Source organism: Ranitomeya variabilis, chromosome 2 (assembly GCF_051348905.1).
Source record: "Ranitomeya variabilis isolate aRanVar5 chromosome 2, aRanVar5.hap1, whole genome shotgun sequence".
Taxonomy (NCBI): domain Eukaryota; kingdom Metazoa; phylum Chordata; class Amphibia; order Anura; family Dendrobatidae; genus Ranitomeya; species Ranitomeya variabilis.
Genome location: NC_135233.1, coordinates 496,497,079 through 496,521,850, shown reverse-complemented (window position 1 = coordinate 496,521,850; position 24,772 = coordinate 496,497,079). Strand labels below are relative to the sequence as shown.

Sequence of the window (24,772 nt, the reverse complement as noted above, 5' to 3'; positions counted from 1 at the left end):
TCCACGCACCGCACGCCCCGGAGCCTGGAAGAAATCATCAGCATACAGAAATAAAAGATGATTTTTGAACAAGACCACTGATATGAGGTATACAGGTAGGACTATTTTACATTTCTATCACCTGTATGTCCATATAAATAGGTCATAAATAGGTCATAAACGTCCCGGGGGGGGGGGGGGGGACAGATTCCCTTTAACTTTATTGAAACTACAACAGGCAGCCAAGTAAGTGACACATCACTGGGATTAGAATCTCAGTCCCTACACCATGCTGCTCTCAGATTACATACACAAACTGCTGACAGATTCCCTTTACATTTGAGAACATCCTTGAAGATTTATTGCTAGCTTGTGCAATATAGTAAGGAATTGCTATTTATGCCATTGCCTTATGGAGAGTGCATCTTGCAGCACAGTTTTTTGAATGGCAGATGACTCACAGAAGCACGCTCTACTTATAGCCATGCTGTACCATTAGCGGCATACTGTGTGAATCATAGGCCTTGATACCAGTAAGACGTCCTCTAGAAACAGCAGAAAATCTGATTAAAGCAGAACAGATCGTCCTTGGCTGCCGAGTCTCACTGACCTGTGGTGGTGGCCAGGATGACGTTGGCATTTTTCAATGTCTCCACCATGGCGGCCTCCTCCCGCTCCTTCAGCTCTTTTCTCAGGGCTCTGATCTCGCTTCTGAAGTTGCTCTTTTCATCTCGGTTCTGCAGTTTCTTCATTTTTGCCTTTTAAATAAAAGGATACAAAAAAAAAATCATAAAATCAAATGATGAAAATGTCTTGTTCTGTTAGAGAATATGATGGTATATCAGTGCAGGAGCCACAGACTCTTAACCCCTTAAGGGCCACTGCAGGTATTTGCTCCCACTGCAGCATTTATTGGCTATTTAGCAGCTTGACAGTACATCCATTAAAGGGGGCTTGAGACCCCTCATAAACATTAAATAAGTGTTGACAAAATATTTGTTCTCCGAGACATCTCAGTACACAGGAATACAAGGCCAAGTGCTCCTGTGATCTCCACAAGACAGTATCTGCCTCAGGTAGAAGCTCCTTCCTCTACTCTTACTTCCTTCTCAGGGCCTGTGCACATGTTGCAGATTTGTGTCATTTCTGTTGCAGTTTTTTCTGTGCAGATGTCACAAAACCTAAATGGTTTCCAGATGCCAGCAAAGTGAATGAGAATCCTGACATCTCATGCACACGTTGCTTATTTTCCCCTGCAGATTTATATCTGCCACGTGTCAATTCTTTCAGTGTTTTGCTGCAGATTTCACCCATACTTGTCACGCAACGTGTAGGAAAGGCTAAGTGCAACACAACGGGATAAGGGAAAGGGAACCAAACACTAGGGAAGGGGGAAGTGGAGGCCCATAGGCAGATCTAAAGTCACCCTCTGTCCTATCGTCCCTATATAGGTTCTGCACCTATCGCCGAGCAGGATACCTAATCCCTGGCTGATCTTGGCGATAAGCCCTGCACCAGGAATGAAAGGATAAGCGCTAGTCAATCCTCACTACCGCTAAAGACAGCTAGGATGCACAAAACAAGGGAACACTCAGAGAGAAACACCAACATCCTGCAAACTCCAAAGAGGCCGATTGCGGACTGCTACACCTCCAAGCCTCAACAGGGAAGTGCAAATAGAAATATCACAGGCAACTCCCAACAGCAAGTTGGGAGTTATAAACACCCAGATCCAGATGTGACCATTAGAGGCGGGGGAGGTGACCACTTGGTCCTAGCGTCAGAAGGACCAGGCAGAAGTCTGCAAAGCAGACTGCTGAGACCTTCTGCTGACAGATGCACTAAAACGGTCTGCAGCCTCTGATACATCTGTGACAATACTAATGAGTGGGGAATAATCTGCACCAAAAAAGCATGTAAAAAAAGCAGCAAAAATCTGCCTATTTTACGCAGTGTTTTTCCTGCCAAGTGATGCAGAAATGGTGCAGAAATGTCTGCACCAAATCCTTGACGTGTGCACATAGCCTTAAAAAGATTGGACATTGAGATTCAGCAGGTAGGATCATTCTCTTCCCCAACATCATCTGTCGGGGTACAGTTGGCAGACCCCCATAAACAATAGACTGTTGGTCGATCCTGCTGATATCGGTGGGTTTGGTGGTCTTTAATGGCATTTGTATGGGACACTTTACACTTATTGGTCACCGGCCATACACCAGCTAAAAGTCGCTACAAGGAACACGCACCCCTATACTTAACAGCCAGTAATGGGCAAACGTGGAGCACATAGATTCATCTTCTTTCCCTCTCCCCAGATACTCTCTTAATTTATTGCATTGGGCCTTAAAGTGTCCCTAAAGGTGGCATTATTCCTCCTTCCATCCCCCTAGGGCGGCGCACAGATTCAGTAATGTATTTATGTAATGGATGTAATCTAACTAATAAGGTAATAGATGTAGTTTAGACCTTTAAGGGGGCCCTGACCGCTCCAAAGTATCAAGCCCAGATATCATAAATGGCATCCCTGCCAATGGGAACCGCTAGGTGCTGAATTATCAAATATTCTGAGTTTACATTCATAGAAAAATATAACATCTGATACAATAACTTTATTTTTTTTAAATTAAAGTTGTTGCCCAATCTATAACAGGGACTCGGCTTTTACAAATATTTTACATTTACCAATATAAATTTATTTCCAAATACGATAAATAGGAAATAAAATTCTAAAATAGGACCATCCTGATTAGATACACCTTGGCGCAGTGGGATGGCATTCTTGCTTTCAAAATAGCGACAACTAAGCCCCCTATTTACATGTACTATTACTTAGTGCAGGGCATTAGCCCATCTGTTTTTATCCAGGTTATGTTTACTAATGGCGTAAAGCATAAAGAAAAACAATTTAATACACAAGGGAAATCAAAATGAACATGTGACATAAATTCCCCTTAAAATTCTTAAATATTTTATTAGAGTATATAATAAAAATACCACTTCCCAGTGTAAAACAGAAAAAAGGAAAAATGTTGCAAAAAAAGACTCAAAAAAACTCTACTACTAGGTGCACCTACCCTAGTAATATCCCTTCACTCTCCTGCTATCCCTGCCTGGCAGTGGAGGTTGGCACCCTGATAGAGTATTTGGCGCCCCCACTCCGCGGCGGCTGTGACCTGCTGACCCTATAATATATCTAGCCAGCTGCAGGTAAGAAAACAATAAGCAAATAAAAGTGATGAAGAAAGCAGGAGTGAAACAAATTAGGTGCACACTAGGAGAAAAAAGCTATCAATCCTTCATATCAAACAGCCCCACTCAGGACAAGAACACTAAGGATGTAAGGCCAAACTGGCTAATAAACATTAGGTACTAGTCCTCCGCACCATCCAACAAGCACATATAGGATGGTGTATACGAAGATAGTGGGTAAATTGAAGGATAATTAAATATAGTTTAAATGACCTGGTTAGGTCCAAATGGAAAACTGTACATGCCCACGCTAGCTGACATATATTATTTAATACTACTCAAAGTAATTGCATGTAGAGATAAATACATAATATTACAGGGGCGCCTGCATTGAAGAACATCAGATAGGTGCCGCAGGCAGTATTAGCAGGTAGTCAGCATCTACGTTTAGACACAGTACAGTGGACCCATACACATAATTGATACACAAGACAACCAAGAAAGATAAAGATGTTGTCCCCAAAACAGGACACTTAGCTGTCAGTGGAACGCCCCGACGCGTTTCCCCGTCATACGGTTCCTCAGGGGGCAAAGAATGGATACAAGACAACCGGAGGTCAATGATGCAGGTGCCCTGATAACGGGACAGACCTGATTGAATCCCTAGAGAGGGGACTTATATAGTGAAAAACAACTCCCACTCACAAATCACCATAGGTGTTAAAAGTCCCTCCTCTCCCCAAGTTTCCGTAAGGCACTAAGTGTGGTACCGCCCACAGATGTGGCCACATGGTGTGTGCCAAATGATAGACACATGTCCTATTTAGTCAGGGGGCTCCCACCCCCCCCATATCACAAACGGATCATAAATGACACAAGCAGATGACATACCGTACTAGGCATTAAATGCCGCATGAATACAATTCCACGTGAAACACGCTGGACGCCGCCATTACAGACATCAGGACGCCAGATAGCACATAAGCGCATGCGTGCAATCCCTCTCCAGATCCGGGGAAGCGGTATCCCACTAATGATAGAGCAAAAAGGTCAGCGCCGGAATGCGAGCTGGACGCCGCCATGTTTGGTGTGATAGACAACACCGCGCATGCGCCCAGTCTCAGAGGCAACTACAGAGAGTCCTGAAACAATATAGAGTAAACCAGTGCGCGTGCGCCATCCGTAAATACAAAAGATCGGCGCAAACACATAGGGATAAAGAAATAAGACCCCACTGGCGGACACAAAGGAGGATAAATCATATAAATATAAATATAAGGCAAAAATACCTGTACGGTAATGGCGATAGGGAGAAGGATTCAATTGGATGTTGGTCCAGATGGACAACTACAGACAAGCTGTAGAAAAATATAGTATAGCGGTTCAGAGTCCGATAGTCCCATGGTTCACACACCATGGGTCACGCGCAGACAAATAAAATTATTAGTGTATGGTAAAATAGAGGGAAGTTGCTGTCCTACAGGAAACACGTATAGGAAAGGGACTCATTCAAGCCTCTCGGTGACATTGACTGCATACGGAAAATCCATTCCGCCTCCCGTTTAAGAAGTGCTTGATCAAAGTTACCTCCTCGAACCCTCGGTTTCAACAATTCAATCATGCATAGAGTGATCCCCTTAGGGGTTCCCCCATGTACCTGATTAACATGTCGGGCAAGCGGAGTGTCCCTATTATGTCTAATGTCACCGAGATGCTCCCCAAACCTAATTCATAGCTCCCTTTTGGTCTTGCCAATATAATCCAGTGGGCAAGGGCAAGTGATCTTATATACTACACCCATGGATCTACAGTTGCCAAAATCTCTTATGTCAAAACATCTGCCATTAGCCGCACTGGTAAAACATTTGGTCTGTCTGACATATTGGCACTTAGAACATTTACCACACTTAAAAAAGCCCAGCGGTCTCCTTTCAAGCCACGTACCCGCACCCTGCGGTTTCTGATACAGGCTGTGTACTAAGCGGTCCCCAATTGATTTCCCCCTTCTGTATGTAACACTAGGTATGGGGGGAATAAGATTCTCAAGATGGGGATCAGCTAGGAGTACACCCCAGTGCCTTTTGATGATCTGATAGACTTTGTCAGACTGATTGTCAAATGTCCCAATAAGCCTGACCAGGTCTGAGGCCTCCCCAGGTTTCTCCCGAGTTCTCAGTAGGGTTGACCTATCACTGCCAAGCGCTTCTCTATAAGATTTTATGAGAACCTCAGAGGGATACCCTCTCTCCCTGAATCTGCGGTGCAAATCACCAGCTTGGTTTTTAAACGAATCTATCTCGGAGCAGTTCCTGCGAATCCGCAGAAACTGTCCCTTGGGTATACCACGTTTAAGGGGTGTCGGGTGGTGGCTATGCCACTGCAAGAGACTATTTGTTGCGGTCGGTTTTCGATAGGTGTTAGTGCTTATGCCCCCATCTTTATTCTTTAAGATGTTGAGGTCCAGGAAAGCAATAGTGTGCTCGTGATGCTCAGACGTGAATCTCATCCCAATCCTGTTGATGTTTATCTCTCTCACAAACCTTTCAAAGTCAGCCCCTGGGCCAGACCAAAGAACAAAAATATCGTCAATGTATCTGGCCCAGAGGCCGATAAAGGGCTGCCACCACCTATCCTCATCCGGAAAAATAAAGGTTTCCTCCCACCAGCCCAGGAACAGATTAGCATACGTGGGGGCACAAGGGCTCCCCATTGCTGTACCCCTGAGCTGGTGGAAGTACTTACCATTAAAGATGAAGAAATTCCGGGTGAGGGTAAAAAGAAGAAGCTGCTGAACAAAATGATTGTGCTCAGTACATTCAATGGCACGTGTCCTCAAATAATGATCAACAGCCTCAATGCCAATGTCATGGGGGATGCTGCTATACAGCGCCTCCACGTCAATGGAGGCCAATATCATGTGTGGTTCTACAACAACATCCTCCAATAAGCCAAGTAGGTGCAGTGTATCCCTCACATATGAGGGAAGTGACTGAACAAAGGGTCTTAGGATCTGGTCTATATAAATACCAATGTTCTGAGATATGGAGTCGATACCTGCCACAATTGGACGGCCTTTAAGCGGGTCAAGGCCCTTGTGCACCTTCGGGAGGGCATAGAAGGTCGGGACACTTGGGAAAGAAGGAGCAAGGAAAGAGTATTCGTTTTTGGATATCAACTTTCTATCCATGGCACGATCAAGTATAGCCATCAGCTCTTCTGAGTAGTTTTTCGTGGGATCACCCGGTAGAATTTCATAGGTTTGATGGTCATTAAGGAGTGTATAACACATCTGAAGATATTTAGAGTGATCAAGAATAACAAGGTTTCCACCTTTGTCAGATGCTTTGAAAATCAAATTATTATTTTTTTCCAGCCTCTTTAAGGCAATGGACTCATTTGTTGATAGATTTTGATCCCCATATCCATGGTTATTAGAGATCTTGCAAAGATCTGCCTCAACAAGTTTGACAAAGATGTCCACACTGGTGAGATCATTTATAGGTGGCATTCTCTTGCTCCTCTTCCTCAAAGATGTAAAGGGTCCTTCCCCTCTCCCTCTCTCGTTCTCCTGTAGAAGGCCCACAAGGGCATGATACCCTTCAAGGTCCTTACCTTCAAGGAGGTAACTTTGATCAAGCACTTCTTAAACGGGAGGCGGAATGGATTTTCCGTATGCAGTCAATGTCACCGAGAGGCTTGAATGAGTCCCTTTCCTATACGTGTTTCCTGTAGGACAGCAACTTCCCTCTATTTTACCATACACTAATAATTTTATTTGTCTGCGCGTGACCCATGGTGTGTGAACCATGGGACTATCGGACTCTGAACCGCTATACTATATTTTTCTACAGCTTGTCTGTAGTTGTCCATCTGGACCAACATCCAATTGAATCCTTCTCCCTATCGCCATTACCGTACAGGTATTTTTGCCTTATATTTATATGATTTATCCTCCTTTGTGTCCGCCAGTGGGGTCTTATTTCTTTATCCCTATGTGTTTGCGCCGATCTTTTGTATTTACGGATGGCGCACGCGCACTGGTTTACTCTATATTGTTTCAGGACTCTCTGTAGTTGCCTCTGAGACTGGGCGCATGCGCGGTGTTGTCTATCACACCAAACATGGCGGCGTCCAGCTCGCATTCCGGCGCTGACCTTTTTGCTCTATCATTAGTGGGATACCGCTTCCCCGGATCTGTAGAGGGATTGCACGCATGCGCTTATGTGCTATCTGGCGTCCTGATGTCTGTAATGGCGGCGTCCAGCGTGTTTCACGTGGAATTGTATTCATGCGGCATTTAATGCCTAGTACGGTATGTCATCTGCTTGTGTCATTTATGATCCGTTTGTGATATGGGGGGGGTGGGAGCCCCCTGACTAAATAGGACATGTGTCTATCATTTGGCACACACCATGTGGCCACATCTGTGGGATGGATATGGGGATCAAAATCTATCAACAAATGAGTCCATTGCCTTAAAGAGGCTGGAAAAAAATAATAATTTGATTTTCAAAGCATCTGACAAAGGTGGAAACCTTGTTATTCTTGATCACTCTAAATATCTTCAGATGTGTTATACACTCCTTAATGACCATCAAACCTATGAAATTCTACCGGGTGATCCCACGAAAAACTACTCAGAAGAGCTGATGGCTATACTTGATCGTGCCATGGATAGAAAGTTGATATCCAAAAACGAATACTCTTTCCTTGCTCCTTCTTTCCCAAGTGTCCCGACCTTCTATGCCCTCCCGAAGGTGCACAAGGGCCTTGACCCGCTTAAAGGCCGTCCAATTGTGGCAGGTATCGACTCCATATCTCAGAACATTGGTATTTATATAGACCAGATCCTAAGACCCTTTGTTCAGTCACTTCCCTCATATGTGAGGGATACACTGCACCTACTTGGCTTATTGGAGGATGTTGTTGTAGAACCACACATGATATTGGCCTCCATTGACGTGGAGGCGCTGTATAGCAGCATCCCCCATGACATTGGCATTGAGGCTGTTGATCATTATTTGAGGACACGTGCCATTGAATGTACTGAGCACAATCATTTTGTTCAGCAGCTTCTTCTTTTTACCCTCACCCGGAATTTCTTCATCTTTAATGGTAAGTACTTCCACCAGCTCAGGGGTACAGCAATGGGGAGCCCTTGTGCCCCCACGTATGCTAATCTGTTCCTGGGCTGGTGGGAGGAAACCTTTATTTTTCCGGATGAGGATAGGTGGTGGCAGCCCTTTATCGGCCTCTGGGCCAGATACATTGACGATATTTTTGTTCTTTGGTCTGGCCCAGGGGCTGACTTTGAAAGGTTTGTGAGAGAGATAAACATCAACAGGATTGGGATGAGATTCACGTCTGAGCATCACGAGCACACTATTGCTTTCCTGGACCTCAACATCTTAAAGAATAAAGATGGGGGCATAAGCACTAACACCTATCGAAAACCGACCGCAACAAATAGTCTCTTGCAGTGGCATAGCCACCACCCGACACCCCTTAAACGTGGTATACCCAAGGGACAGTTTCTGCGGATTCGCAGGAACTGCTCCGAGATAGATTCGTTTAAAAACCAAGCTGGTGATTTGCACCGCAGATTCAGGGAGAGAGGGTATCCCTCTGAGGTTCTCATAAAATCTTATAGAGAAGCGCTTGGCAGTGATAGGTCAACCCTACTGAGAACTCGGGAGAAACCTGGGGAGGCCTCAGACCTGGTCAGGCTTATTGGGACATTTGACAATCAGTCTGACAAAGTCTATCAGATCATCAAAAGGCACTGGGGTGTACTCCTAGCTGATCCCCATCTTGAGAATCTTATTCCCCCCATACCTAGTGTTACATACAGAAGGGGGAAATCAATTGGGGACCGCTTAGTACACAGCCTGTATCAGAAACCGCAGGGTGCGGGTACGTGGCTTGAAAGGAGACCGCTGGGCTTTTTTAAGTGTGGTAAATGTTCTAAGTGCCAATATGTCAGACAGACCAAATGTTTTACCAGTGCGGCTAATGGCAGATGTTTTGACATAAGAGATTTTGGCAACTGTAGATCCATGGGTGTAGTATATAAGATCACTTGCCCTTGCCCACTGGATTATATTGGCAAGACCAAAAGGGAGCTAAGAATTAGGTTTGGGGAGCATCTCGGTGACATTAGACATAATAGGGACACTCCGCTTGCCCGACATGTTAATCAGGTACATGGGGGAACCCCTAAGGGGATCACTCTATGCATGATTGAATTGTTGAAACCGAGGGTTCGAGGAGGTAACTTTGATCAAGCACTTCTTAAACGGGAGGCGGAATGGATTTTCCGTATGCAGTCAATGTCACCGAGAGGCTTGAATGAGTCCCTTTCCTATACGTGTTTCCTGTAGGACAGCAACTTCCCTCTATTTTACCATACACTAATAATTTTATTTGTCTGCGCGTGACCCATGGTGTGTGAACCATGGGACTATCGGACTCTGAACCGCTATACTATATTTTTCTACAGCTTGTCTGTAGTTGTCCATCTGGACCAACATCCAATTGAATCCTTCTCCCTATCGCCATTACCGTACAGGTATTTTTGCCTTATATTTATATTTATATGATTTATCCTCCTTTGTGTCCGCCAGTGGGGTCTTATTTCTTTATCCCTATGTGTTTGCGCCGATCTTTTGTATTTACGGATGGCGCACGCGCACTGGTTTACTCTATATTGTTTCAGGACTCTCTGTAGTTGCCTCTGAGACTGGGCGCATGCGCGGTGTTGTCTATCACACCAAACATGGCGGCGTCCAGCTCGCATTCCGGCGCTGACCTTTTTGCTCTATCATTAGTGGGATACCGCTTCCCCGGATCTGTAGAGGGATTGCACGCATGCGCTTATGTGCTATCTGGCGTCCTGATGTCTGTAATGGCGGCGTCCAGCGTGTTTCACGTGGAATTGTATTCATGCGGCATTTAATGCCTAGTACGGTATGTCATCTGCTTGTGTCATTTATGATCCGTTTGTGATATGGGGGGGGTGGGAGCCCCCTGACTAAATAGGACATGTGTCTATCATTTGGCACACACCATGTGGCCACATCTGTGGGCGGTACCACACTTAGTGCCTTACGGAAACTTGGGGAGAGGAGGGACTTTTAACACCTATGGTGATTTGTGAGTGGGAGTTGTTTTTCACTATATAAGTCCCCTCTCTAGGGATTCAATCAGGTCTGTCCCGTTATCAGGGCACCTGCATCATTGACCTCCGGTTGTCTTGTATCCATTCTTTGCCCCCTGAGGAACCGTATGACGGGGAAACGCGTCGGGGCGTTCCACTGACAGCTAAGTGTCCTGTTTTGGGGACAACATCTTTATCTTTCTTGGTTGTCTTGTGTATCAATTATGTGTATGGGTCCACTGTACTGTGTCTAAACGTAGATGCTGACTACCTGCTAATACTGCCTGCGGCACCTATCTGATGTTCTTCAATGCAGGCGCCCCTGTAATATTATGTATTTATCTCTACATGCAATTACTTTGAGTAGTATTAAATAATATATGTCAGCTAGCGTGGGCATGTACAGTTTTCCATTTGGACCTAACCAGGTCATTTAAACTATATTTAATTATCCTTCAATTTACCCACTATCTTCGTATACACCATCCTATATGTGCTTGTTGGATGGTGCGGAGGACTAGTACCTAATGTTTATTAGCCAGTTTGGCCTTACATCCTTAGTGTTCTTGTCCTGAGTGGGGCTGTTTGATATGAAGGATTGATAGCTTTTTTCTCCTAGTGTGCACCTAATTTGTTTCACTCCTGCTTTCTTCATCACTTTTATTTGCTTATTGTTTTCTTACCTGCAGCTGGCTAGATATATTATAGGGTCAGCAGGTCACAGCCGCCGCGGAGTGGGGGCGCCAAATACTCTATCAGGGTGCCAACCTCCACTGCCAGGCAGGGATAGCAGGAGAGTGAAGGGATATTACTAGGGTAGGTGCACCTAGTAGTAGAGTTTTTTTGAGTCTTTTTTTGCAACATTTTTCCTTTTTTCTGTTTTACACTGGGAAGTGGTATTTTTATTATATACTCTAATAAAATATTTAAGAATTTTAAGGGGAATTTATGTCACATGTTTACTAATGGCCACAGTGCGATTGTGCTCCTACACATTGCACTTGTACCAACATTGGCTCCAGCTCATTTCTTACATTTTACTTCTAAATGTCCACGGAGATCCCAATGACGGCCTCTGTTTTCAGACGTGTCAGCTCTACTTTTTCCATCTGTCCCGGGAGATTGTCATCTGTGCTCTCTGTGACGGGGGCTGTGTGACGGCTCAGCTAGATAAGCCAGTGTCCTTCTCCATCACACCTGATCTGCAGACTGAGAAGGGGGCTGGCTTAGCTATCGGAATGAGCACCCAGCCAGCTCTGATGATGTGCCAACCAGGGATCCCCCATCAAAATAGAGGAGACACGTCCAATTGTCAACCAAGTATCGGATCAAAATAGGCAATGCAAGTCTATGGGTCCGTGAACAAGTTGGGCCACACTCTGATTTCCTGGACGGTTAGACAGACGGTGGAGAAACGTTTTTTTTTTTACTTATGGGACAAACTGATGAAACTCAGACGAAACTCTGAAAAAAACGGATGAAACTTTGACCAAAATCACTGATGAAACTCGGGTCAGTTTTTCTTGTACGTGGAAAAAAAAAACTGACGTGTGAATGAGGCCTTAAACTATGAAAACAGAAAACTCCTTTCTAGAGTAACCATAATTTTCTTTTCTTTCATGAATCAATATTACAGGTGAAAATAAGAATCTTTTTAATACACCTTATTAAAGGAATCCTCTTTTTTCTCCTCCTTGTCTCCTGGACTTATCATTTATTCTCAAACTTCTCCATTAAAGGGAACCTGTCAGCAGGATTGTGCACAGTAACTTACAGACAGTGTCAGGTCGGTGCCGTTATACTGATTACACTGATACCTGGTGATGAAATCCGTCTTGTGGTTGTTGTGTAATCTTTATTTTCAGTTTTGCGTTAATGATATGCTCGTGCTCCGGGGCTGCCTGTGCGGGGGGCTTCATGTGGTGCTCCGATTAGGCATTCATAATGCAGACTGCTGACAGGTCACTGATCCCTCACTGACCTGCTCCCTAGTTTATATACTGAATATTATATATATATTGGAAAAAAAAAGCTGCAGCATGATCGCATCTATAATATGCATTAAATTATTTTATTAGCTGGTATAAATAAAATTCATTACAAAAAAATTCTGTCTCAAATGGCGCCGGCCGCGCCTGTGCAGTAGCGTCTATCGGCGATCCGATAGACGCTACTGCACAGGGGCCGCCAGCGCCATCTCAGTGGAGACAATTTTTTTTCCCTAGCAAGATGGCGGCTGCACAGTAACCTCTATTGGATCGCCGATTGACACTACTGCACAGGCACGGCTGGCGCCATTTTGAGACAGATTTTTTTTTTTTCTGAATTTATTTATACCAGCAAATAAAATAATTAATAGCATGTTATACATGCGATCATGCTGCAGCGCAGGCGATGCCGCTGACGCCTGACGAAGGTGATTATTTTTTTTTCAATATATATAATAACGGTATTCAGTATGTAAACTAGGGGGCAGGTCAGTGAGGGATCAGTAACCTGTCAGGAGCCATACTGGTGAATACCTAATCACCACCACATGAAGACCCCCACAGGTCGCCCCGTAGCACGAGCATATCATTAACTGACATGAGAGATTAAACAACCACAAGACGGATTTCATCACCAGGTATCACTGTAATCAGTATAACTGTGCCGACCTGACGCTGTCTGTAGGTTAACAATAGGAAAGCAGGAGGGAGAGGGATGAAGGAGCTTACCACATAGGAAGTATGCCAGTAGGAATCAATCTGGAGTTCCTACAGAAGGAGCCATTTCCACTGGTGATCAGAGGAAAATTGGAAGAACGGGGAAATTTTGGCACAGCCATCCCGGGATTAATAGGTAAATTCTTTATTGGGAAGTAGTTAAAACATTAAAAGGCGAGGCTTCATATCTGACACGTTTCTGGTGTTTGGAACACCCTTAGTCATAGGCTAAGACTAAAGGTGTTCCAAACACCAAAAACGTGTCAGGTATGAAGCCTCGCCTTTTAATGTTTTAACTACCGTACTTCCCAATAAAGAATTTACCTGTTAATCACGGGATGGCTGTGCCAAAATCTTTCCTTGTTTTTCTTCCAATTTGTCTGTAGCTTACTCAGCACAATCCTGCTGACAGGTTCCCTTTAAAGGGTAAAATCTGTATTCAATGAAGACAGACTTTCCCGTTACTGAGATAGGAAAGGAGGATTAGCACTCACTCATAACAATCTATGGAGAACTGTAAATCTTGCAGCAGAATGCCTGTGTCGGCCTCTAGCTCCTTCTTCAAGATTCATAGAGTTTTAAAAGCACTAACTGCCATCTCCTATCTCAGTAATGTGAACATCTGTCTTCCCTGAATACAGGTCTTACCCCTGAACTGAGAGTGAATGATCAGTCCAGGAGGAGAAAGAAGCAGATTTCCCTGATAAGATAGATTACAAAATTGCTTATTATCATGTGTATTATAGATTAATGAAATAAAAATGAATGACGCTTACTCTAAGGCTATATTCACATATTGCAGATTCCATCTGAATACCAGCTGTAGAAATCCACGTTCTTGCTCCAGAAACAAAATCAGTTCCATTTATGTGGGTTAAGTTGCAAAAACGACTGCAACAAATCTGCTGCATGTGAATAAAGCCTAATGGGATGTCATTAGAGCAGACGGAAGAGAAGAAAGTGAAATGATAGAACAAATAACACATCAGCTATAGCAATACTGTGATTAATAAGAGCAAATACACCATCTATAAACAAGAATGGATGAAAGCAGTAAACTCCAGCAATGGCCCCGCAATAACAGAATAGGATAGTAAACATTATATATTTTCAGAAATGTTAAAACAAGATTACTAGAAATAGTGAAAAGTGTGATAGAGCCGGAGGCCGGGTGGCGACTTAATCAAGAACCTCGACTCACTCAAGAACCTCGACTTAATCAAGAACCTCGACTTACTCAAGAACCTCGACCTAATCAAGAACCTCGACCTAATCAAGAACCTCAACTTACTCAAGAACCTCGACCTAATCAAGAACCTCGACTTACTCAAGAACCTCGACCTAATCAAGAACCTCGACTTACTCAAGAACCTCGACTTACTCAAGAACCTCTTCATACACTTACAAAGGTCAGGTCAATATCTTTTCGGATGTCAGCCACAAGCTGTGCATTATCACTCCGAGCCAAAACCGCGTCCAGGGAATGATGCTGCAAGGATTCCAGGAGTCTCGCCGGGTGACCGAGGCGCAAGATCTTCTCTTTATACACAGACAACCGCTCCACCAGGTTGTCCACAGCTACGTTAGATGGAGCGCAGCAAAGGACCTTGGAAAAGAAGAAGAAATGCCAAAGTGTGGCGCCATTTGTGCTGCCGTTTTCTGTAACAAATATGGCAAAACTGAACTGAAAAAAAAAAACAGCCCTGCGTGGACTCAATCATCCATAATACCACTCATGCTGCTTTATTCCTCACACGCCACTGTTTTTTAAAATATTTTTCAGTATATAAGAGACCGCAATCCCTGCAAAAACATTAAAAAACTCAATGTACTGTATATGTTAGCAACTCATTGGCGTATGTTCTCCGGGTAGAAAACAGAATCTATCATTTTGGCATAAGATAAACATCCCATTTTTAGGCATTGTTAGTGTATAATAGTAGACATTAGCAGATGTAATATTTTGCATGCAATAGCGCAGTATACGTTTGGCTCTTTTTTCCCAAAAAAGGCATAAATAAAATATAAGTGAAAGGGTTTGGCCAACCACAACAACTTATCATCTATTTGCAGGATAAGTCGCTAAGGATCCAACTGCTGAGACCCCCACCGATCTAAGAATGAGGCTTCGGAGATGGTTCTATGTGGGCACCAATACTCTATGAATTGTCTGTCTCCATTAGTCCCATAGATAATAAATGCAGTGTGATTGCTTAACCATTCCTCCGTTTAAATGGGGGGACTTGATGGCCCCATTTTAGGGATTGCGGAGGTTTCAGCAGTACGAACACAAATAATCAGAAACGTATCACCTATAGAATAGAAGGTAAGTTATGGTTGGCCAACCCCATAGTGAAAAAAATAATAATATACTGTACATATATGGTCCCTGATGAGGGACCATGTGGAATGGGTGACTAGTCAAAGAGGCCAGTCCTGGACTGCTTCTCCCCACCCTACCCCCATAGACTGATGGGTCTCTCTTCAGGAAGAGCAGGGTGGGGGACAGACCTCTTGGACTAGTCACCCAAGCCGCATGGTCCCCAGCCGGCAACACTGCAGCTATTCAGAGCAAACCTTACCTGGCTGAAGAAATTGGGCCAGTGTCTGATCGCTGCTGCCCGTGGTCCGGTCAGTAAGTATTGGCTCTCAGGTTGACCTCTAAGTCACACTAACATTTCCTGGGGGCTGCAGCTTACATAGGACTACAGATCATGATAAGTCCTTGGTTAGCTGGATTGTGCCACTCTCTGAGAGATCAAGGGCAGCCTTTGAAGCCCAGACAATATGTTAAGCCATGCCGTCAACTAAAAGAGCACTTGCTCTTTAGTGAGAACATACAATTACCAGGCCTACGACTGACGTTCCAACAAACAACATTTTTGTCATTTCTTCACCGCAGGTGTCCTAATGAAAAGTGCTAGAAATCAGAATGAAATTACCGAGCAGAGCTGTGGACAACCCAGAACGCAATGTCCTGATAACTGCAGTGACAGCGTTCTTCTCACCTTCAGTCCTTGCTTCACAGCTTGCAAGATAATTTCCACCACCGTAGTTGTCTTGCCGGTACCAGGGGGTCCGTGAATAATAGCAACTTCTCTCTGACTGAGGGAGAAAACAACAGCCTCCTTCTGTGAATTGTCCAAGCTTGGATTGAGAAATTCCACCGGTCCTGAAGGCATGAGACAAAAACGGAACACAAGACTGAAAATGAAGCGTTTAGGCTTAATGTGTGAAGGTTTACGGCAGCAGCTGGAATATTGTAATACAGATTTTACCCAAGGAATTATAGTTTTGAGAATGAATGATGTGTCCTCAATGAGAACGAAGCAGATTTTTTTGCTAAGACATATTACAAATTTTCCTATTTTTCACCCTTTAACAAGATAATCTTACCTGGTGGTGTGATGCTATTAGGCTGAGAAGAACAGAAGAGGACATCTATCAAGTCACTGGCAGGTCCACAGTGATACTGATTCAACGCAGTCAAAGCCCTGCAGCAAAACAAACGCAGGGAATAAAAAAGAGTCCAATCTGCAAAAAGGTAAATGCCTGTTTGGAGCCATAATAAATATTATATTGGTGAATTGTATTATGAGCAATGGAATGTGAATCACTGATAGATGTTCTTCATGGAATCATTCCGTTAAAGGGATCCTGTCAGGTCCCCCATGCCCTCCAACGCCGAGCATCCACCTGTGTATGAGCAAATTCCCTGCCTAACCAGCCCTGTATAATGTGACAGAGTCAAAAGAAGGTATAAAAAAAGCTTTTAGAATGTCCACTTTCCCTAAGGTAAGGAGGGCTTTGACTAGTCGATTGGGCGTTGTGGCCGCTCATGCAAATCTAGCGCATGCACGCCGCACATTCCGGTAGTGTCGCTGGCTCCAGGTGTACGCTTCCCGGCTTCAGAGGTGTGCACTGCGCATGACCGGAAGCCATCTTCTAAAGTTCTGAACATGAGCAGAGCACCTCTAAAGCCGGGAAGCGCACACCTGGAGCCAGCGACACTACCGGAATGAGCGGCGTGCATGCGCTAGATTTGCATGAGCGGTGATGAGCCACTCGTGCAGATTATGTTATCACGCCCACAGAGGTGTGGTAACATGAAAAGAGGGCTGACTAGTCTGGGGAACTAATGCCACATCAACTAGTCAAAGCCCTCATTAGCATAGGAAAAGGGGATATGAGAAAAGCTGTTTTCATAACTTATTTTCACTCAATAATGTTATACAGGGCTGGTTAGGCAGGGAATTTGCTCATATATAGGTGAATGCTGCATTGGAGGGCATCGGGGAACCTTTAAAGGGAACCTGTCAGCAGGATTGTGCACAGTAACCTACAGGCAGTGTCAGGTCGGCGCCGTTATACTGATTACAATGAGACCTGGTGATGGAATCACTCTTGTGGTTGTTGTGTAATCTGTATTGTCAGTTTTCAGTTAATGATATGCTCGTGCTCCGGGGCGGCCTGTGGGGGGATTCATGTGGTGCTGATTAGATATTCACCAGTATGGCTCCTGACAGGTCACTGATCCCTCACTGACCTGCCCCCTAGTTTACATAATGAACACCTGTACATACTGAAAATCGCATGGTTACCGTGCAGTTATTAAATGTGCTTTATGTTTTCCTGAGTTTTTTACAAAAAAAAATTTAAATGGTGCCCGCTGCTCCTGCGCAGTAGCAGCCGTTGCTGTATATAAAAATAATCCTAGAGCTGCTATTGCGCAGGCACCGGTGGCACCATGTTGCTAGAGAATAAAATAAATGGCGCCGCCTGCGCAGTAGCAGCTCTCGGCGATCACCTCTATATACACCAATAGCTGCTACTGCACAGGCACGGCGGGCACCATTTTAAAATGCATTTTAGTTTTTTATACTATCAGGACAACCACAAGCACATTTATTAACACAGTTACCATGTGATTATGTGGTAGCGCAGGTGACAAGGCTGGCACCTGCCTGCAGGTTTTTTGTTTTTTTTTCCAGTATGTACATATAATATTCATCATGTAAACTAGGGGGCAGGTCAGTGAGGGATCAGTGACCTGTAGAAGCCATACAGATGAATACCTAATCAGCACCACATGAAGACCCCCATAGGCCGCCCCAGAGCACGACCATATCATTAACTCAAAACTGAAAATACAGAATACACAACAACCACAAGACAGATTTCATTTCATCACCAGGTATCATTGTAATCAGTATAACGGCGCCAACCTGACACTGTAGGTTACTGTGCACAATCCTGCTGACAGGTTCCCTTTAACACTCCATTATTTAGAGCCTAAAAAGCTTCCAGAAAAACCATTAAGAATCCCACCGTTCTTACTTTTTGATCCTTTTATAGGTGACATCATTGGCTAATTTCAGGAGCCTATAGCTGGCCTCGCTGCCCAGATTTAACGTTTCACTATTAGCTTCATCAAAGGCCACACTGATACTCTTCTGTGTAATGCCGGACACGATCCCTGTAGCGATGGCTTCTTTTGGGGCACTAGAGTCGTAGAGTCCAACAATATCACCTGCAACCAAGATTAAAGAAGACATGGCTCCAATTATGCTTTTTATATGCAAGGAATTTCTAACATGCTAACAGCATGACAGACTTTATTTTCCAGGACTTTAGCACAGATGACCTATCCTTAAAGGGTAATTCTTAAGTTATTTGTTGATCAGCTCAAAACACTGCATTCTCCTTGCTTCCTGATTTCTGGCAGGGTGGGCTCTCCTCCTCGAGTGACAGCAGGGCTGAAATATTAGGGCTCATACTCATTTGTGAGAAAAACGGACAAATGCAATAAGATAAAGAAAACTCAGATTGCACTCGGCCTAATGTTATTCTATGAGTCTTTGCTCAGCTGCGATTTTTTGCTCAGATCAGGCTGAGAAAAAAATTGCAGCATGCTGGGATTGCCCTTATATCTCAGAAGAGACTCGGCAATTCAAGTGAATGCAAGAAAAAAAAAATCATATAGCACTCGGACAATGAAATTGCTGTCCGATTTTTATACACCTATTACCTTGACAACCCGACATAAAGACATATAATTACGGTAGTACAGTGCTTGTGTAGCTTAATGTACATGTATTTTATTACTAAATAACTTATTTTTCAACAAAACTGGCATGGGATCCCCAGAAATGTTATTAACCAGCAGAGGGAAAGCGGACAGCTGGGGGCAGATGTTTAATATCAGCTCACAGCTGTATACTTAGCCTCTACTGGCTATTAAAATGGGGGACCCCTCCAAACGAAATGAGGCAGGATCCCTCTATACGATAATTAATAACCAGAAAAGTCTAGGCAGACAGCTGCGGGCTGATATTAATAGCCTAGGAAGGGACCATGGATATTGTCCTCTCCCAGACTAAAAACATCAGCTCTCAGCTGCCCCAGAAAATGCCCATCCACTTGCCCTGTTGCAGTGGCAAGTGGGGTGACAGAATTGGGGTTGATGTCACCTTTGTATTGTCAGATGACTTCAAGCCCAGGGGTTAGTAATGGAGAGGTTTCTATAAGACGCCCTATAGTCAAATTGCTAAAAAAATAACACCCAGAATAAAGTCCTTTATTTGAACAAATGACACAGACTCCTTTTTTTATTTTAAATTAACCAAAAACACTTATACTCACTTTACGTCCGATCCACTGAAGACAGTGTTCACTGTAAAAGAATTAAAATAATAAACAACCATATTCCTCACATGCCCGCTGATAAGATACTAATCCAATTGGCCAGCATCGGGTCTAGCTCTGCTACATCTAGATGGCAGGTTGCATTGTTGCATGATGCAACTATATAGCCTGCCATCCAGCAGAGACACTGAGCTGCGCATGTTTGCTTAGCTCAGTGCCTCCTCGTGACATTCCAAAGTTGAGCGGAGTTCATATCCAATGAACTCCTTTGAACTCACTGACGTCACCGCGAGGGTAAGAACGTTCTCACACTCGCAGTGCCATCAGAAAAGGCATCGGAGTTCAGAGGCAATGAACTGTTTCACCCATTGACGTCAGTGTGAGCCTTGAACTCTGATGGCCTTTCTGACGGCGCCGCAAGAGTGAAAACTTTCACACGCTCGAGGTGACGTCAGGTAGGTGAAACAAATTAATTGGATATGAACTTCGCTCAATGATAGCACAACACCGCAAGGCACTGAGCTGAACATGCACGCGCAGCTCAGTGTCTCTGCTGGACGGTATGCTGTATAGTAGCATCATGCAACAATGCAGCCTGCCATCTAGATGTAGCAGAGATAGACTCGTCGAGGCCCAACTGGATTATCATTTTCTCGGTGGACAGGTGAAGAATATGGCTGTTTATTATTTTAATTGTTTTACAGGGGACATTGGCTTCAGAGGATGGGGCGTAAGATGAGTATAAGTGTTATTGGTTAGTTTAACAAATAAAGTCAACAAAGGAGTCTGTGTCATTCAAATTAAGGACATTATTGCGGGTGTTATTTTATTCACAATTTTACTATGGGGTTAGTAATTGTGGCGTCTTATAGCCACCTCTCCATTACTAACCCCTGGGCTTGATGTCACCTGACTACACAATGGTGACATCAACTCCAATACTATCACCCCACTTGCCACTGCAGCAGGGCAAGTGGAAAGCGCAAGGCTAAGTGCCAGATTTGGCGCATCTTATGGATGTGCGATTTCTGGGGCTGCTGAGAGCTCATGTTTTTAGTCTGGGACGGGGCCAATATCCATGGCCCCTTTCTATGCTATTAATATCAGCCCACAACTGTCTGCCTAGCCTTTGCTGGTTATTAATTATAGGGAAACCCTACAACATTTTGGGGGGGAGTCCCCCATTTTAATAACCAGTAAAGGCCAAGTATACAGCTGTGAGCTGATATTAATAGCCTGGAAAGTTCCATGGGTATTACCCCCTTCCCAGACTATAAATATATGCCTCCAGCTGTCGACTTTCCCTTTGCTGGTTAATAAAATTTTGGGGGACCCCACACCATTTTTTGCTCAGTAAATAATTTATTAAGAAAATACATATACAGTAGTCTATACACGCAAAGCAATTATTATATATCTGACTCACATATTTATATCTATCTATATACCGTATAAAAAAATAATATTTCCTTTGGGGTAGAACTATAAAGCTCGCAGAAGTTCTGATGTAACACATTCAGCCATCAATGGTTTGTTCTGGAGTCTACACTGCTATAACTATATTTACACAAAAAAGATAATAGGGCATTTGAGCAAGCATATGGCTCAGGAAAGCGAGACTAAGGGTACCGTCACACAGTGCCATTTTCATTGCTACGACGGCACAATTCGTGACGTTGCAGCGTCGTATGATTATCGCTCCAGCGTCGTAGACAGCGGTCACACTTCGCAATACACGGCGCTGGAGCGATAATTTCATGACGTATTTGCGATGTAGAAGCCGTTGGTTACTGTGCGCACATCGTATACAACCTTTCACACGATGCAATCATGCCGCCACAGCGGGACACTAGACGACGAAAGAAAGTTTCAAACGATCTGCTACGACGTACGATTCTCAGCGGGGTTCCGGATCGCAGTAGCGTGTCAGACACTACGATATCGTAACGATATCGCTAGAACGTCACGAATCGTGCCGTCGTAGCGATGAAAATGGCACTGTGTGACGGTACCCTTAGGCTATGTGCACACGTAGGAAGGGTCCTCTGCGGGTTCTCCCGCAGCGGATTTGATAAATCTGCAGGGCAAAACCGCTGCGGTTATCCCTGCAGATTTATTGCAGTTTGTCTTGCGGTTTCCGCTGCGGGTTTACTCCTGCACTTGTTTTACTATTGATGCTGCAAATGCAGCATCAATAGTAATGTTAAAAATAATTAAAAAATGGTTATACTCACCCTCCAACGTCCCGATCTCCTCGGCGCTGCATGCGGCGGTCCGGTTCCAAAGATGCTACGCGAGAAGGACCTTCGTGACGTAACGGTCATTTGACCGCAACGTCATCGCAAGTCCTGCTCGCATAGCAACCCTGCGACCGGACGGCCGTGTGCAGCGTTGAGAGGTGAGTATATAATTATTTTTTATTTTAATTCTTTTTTTTTTTTACACAAATATGGTTCCCAGGGCCTGGAGGAGAGTCTCCTCTCCTCCACCCCAGGTACCATCCGCACATGATCCGCTTACTTCCCGCATGGTGGGCACAGCCCCATGCGGGAAGTAAGCGGATCAATGCATTCCTATGTGTGCAGAATCGTAGACATACTGTGGAATGTAAACCGCTGCGTTCCCGCGTGGTTTTTTCCGCAGCATGGGCACAGCGTTTTCGGTTTCCCATAGGTTTACATTGAACTGTAAACTCATGGGAAACTGCTGCGGACCCGCAGCTGCAGAAACGCTGCGGATCCGCAGCAAAATCCGCAACGTGTGCACATACCCTTAATATTCATGGGCGGTCTGCAGATTACTCTGCAGTGACATTCAAAAATGTCACTAAAGAGTAAGCAGTTACACAAAATCGTGATATTTCGGGAGTGGGGAGCTGGAAGTCAGTCACAGCCAGACACCCCACACATAAGGCAGAGATGGCTTATTACCATGTCTGCCTACCTGATCGATGTAAAAGAGCTGAATAGGTGCTGTTTATATAGTATAAAAAGTGTATTCATCAAAATGGTGAGCGGGGTTCACAATTTTTTTGCAAAATCAAACACACTCTTTATTTTTGTCTTTAACAGGTTTTGCTTGTTTGCAGCATAAAAAGTCACAGGTTTCGCTGAAATGTTGCAAAAAGTGCACCAAAAATTCAGTCCTGCATAAAATCACTTGGAGGGTGGACTGGAAGAAATATGTGACACATTTTTGAAGAGTTGCAAATGAATCAAGTGAAAACATTTGGAAACCCTAAACTCTGCCCAAAGTGGCGAACTAAAAAAACCCAAAACAGACAAACACATAAAACTAACTTAAAAAAAGGCGCAAATGAAAAGATGAATATGGCACAAAGAAGAGGTGCAAAACACTAGAAAGAAAATACATCATTTTGTGTTAACAGCTGCTATGCTGACTTATGCATCTCCATGGCAACAAACTCTAAACAAAGTTAGCCATTCTCCCGTCCATCAGGGCCCAACATTTTGCCATGCCTGCACTGAACTCCACTTGCATCGACACAAGTTGTTGGACTCCTTTGAAGTGCGACTCGAGAGGATCAGAATAAAGAAATGGCAATAAAAAACCTGAACTCCGACTACAAATGTGAACAGAGCCGACCTGATTCAGTGTTGATTCTAAAATGTCTATTTTTACTTTTTTTTGTAGAATTATGCACATAGACATAAAAGTGTTATACAAATGCTACCTGAGCCAAAGCGGTTAGTGGGTAGCACGGACTCGGCGCCATACTTCCATGGTGTAAAGCTGACGAGGAGGCGTCCGTACAGCCCCGTGCTTTGGTTTGCTACCTGCAGCTTCAGTAAGCAGACTCCTTTCCTCTGTAATTCTTTTAGGGAGACGGACTCCTGCCAGACTCTACACAGGAGAGACAACACATGGTTAATGGCGATGAGTGGAAGCATGAGAGCAGATCTCGCCATTTGCTTACGTCCTACTCAATATAGGAAAAGATGAATAACTGTGGCTCTAATGTACATATCTGACAGTACAGAATGCCTCCTACACTTGCTTAGCAGCTCCTTATATCAGCTGGAATAGTCTGCAATATCCATAGCAACAGCCTGCAATATCCCTAGCAACAGCCTGTTAAATGCCGAGCAACAGCCTGTAATATCCCTAGCAACAGCCTGTAAAATGCCGGGCAACAGCCTGTAATAGCCCTAGCAACAGCCTGTAATAGCCCTAGCAACAGCCTGTAATATGCCGAGCAACAGCCTGTAATAGCCCTAGCAACAGCCTGTAATAGCCCTAGCAACAAGCTGAAATAGCCCTAGCAACAAGCTGAAATAGCCCTAGCAACAGCCTGCAATATCCCTAGCAACAGCCTGCAATATCCCTAGTAACAGCCTGCAATATCCCTAGTAACAGCCTGCAATATCCCTAGCAACAGCCTGCAATATCCCTAGCAGCAGCCTGCAATATCCCTAGCAACAGCCTGCAATATCCCTAGCAGCAGCCTGCAATATCCCTAGCAACAGCCTGCAATATCCCTAGCAGCAGCCTGTAATAGCCCGAGCAACAGCCTGTAATAGCCCTAGCAACAGCCTGTAATAGCCCTAGCAACAGCCTGTAAAATGCCGAGCAACAGCCTGTAATAGCCCTAGCAACAAGCTGAAATAGCCCGAGCAACAGCCTGTAATAACCCTAAGAACAACCAGTAATAGCTCTAGCAACAGCCTGTAATATCCTGAGCAACAGCCTGTGATAGCCCTAGCAACAAGCTGAAATATCCATAGCAACATCAGTAGAAACAAGCTGCAACATCCCTAGCAACAAACTGCAATGTTCCTATCATCAGACTGCCTCAGCCCAGCAACAAAACTGACTGGAAGGTTTCTGTAGAAGGAGAGCGATTATACACCAATAGCCACCATTACTGCAGATCCCGTCCCTACATACAGTTACTGAGAACAGATAATTACTGGTTCTTCTATCTGAGGAAAGTATGTGCGGATGAGGGTAAAACAGCTCACAGCGCAGAAGATAGAATGTTCTGTACCTGGTCTCTTCTATTTCCGCCTCTCTTTCCTCTTGCAAAAGTTCCAGCTGATTTTTGACAAACTCCTCCATGACATGAGTGCTATTCCCA

General features: G+C 44.3%; 1 protein-coding gene across 1 annotated transcript in view; it reads right to left on the bottom strand.

Annotated features, from left to right (window-relative positions):
• IGHMBP2 (immunoglobulin mu DNA binding protein 2) overlaps positions 1-24,767 on the bottom strand; it is a 66,145-nt gene extending 41,378 nt beyond the window's left edge. The window contains exons 1-7 of the mRNA XM_077288012.1: positions 24,683-24,767; positions 23,369-23,538; positions 18,367-18,559; positions 16,426-16,523; positions 16,038-16,201; positions 14,435-14,635; positions 590-737 (exon numbers count right to left, since the gene is read on the bottom strand). Coding sequence (XP_077144127.1) covers positions 590-737; positions 14,435-14,635; positions 16,038-16,201; positions 16,426-16,523; positions 18,367-18,559; positions 23,369-23,538; positions 24,683-24,753 — 1,045 coding nt within the window. The 5' untranslated portion in view covers positions 24,754-24,767. The remainder of the gene's footprint in view (positions 1-589; positions 738-14,434; positions 14,636-16,037; positions 16,202-16,425; positions 16,524-18,366; positions 18,560-23,368; positions 23,539-24,682) is intronic.
• Positions 24,768-24,772: the final 5 nt, after the last annotated feature.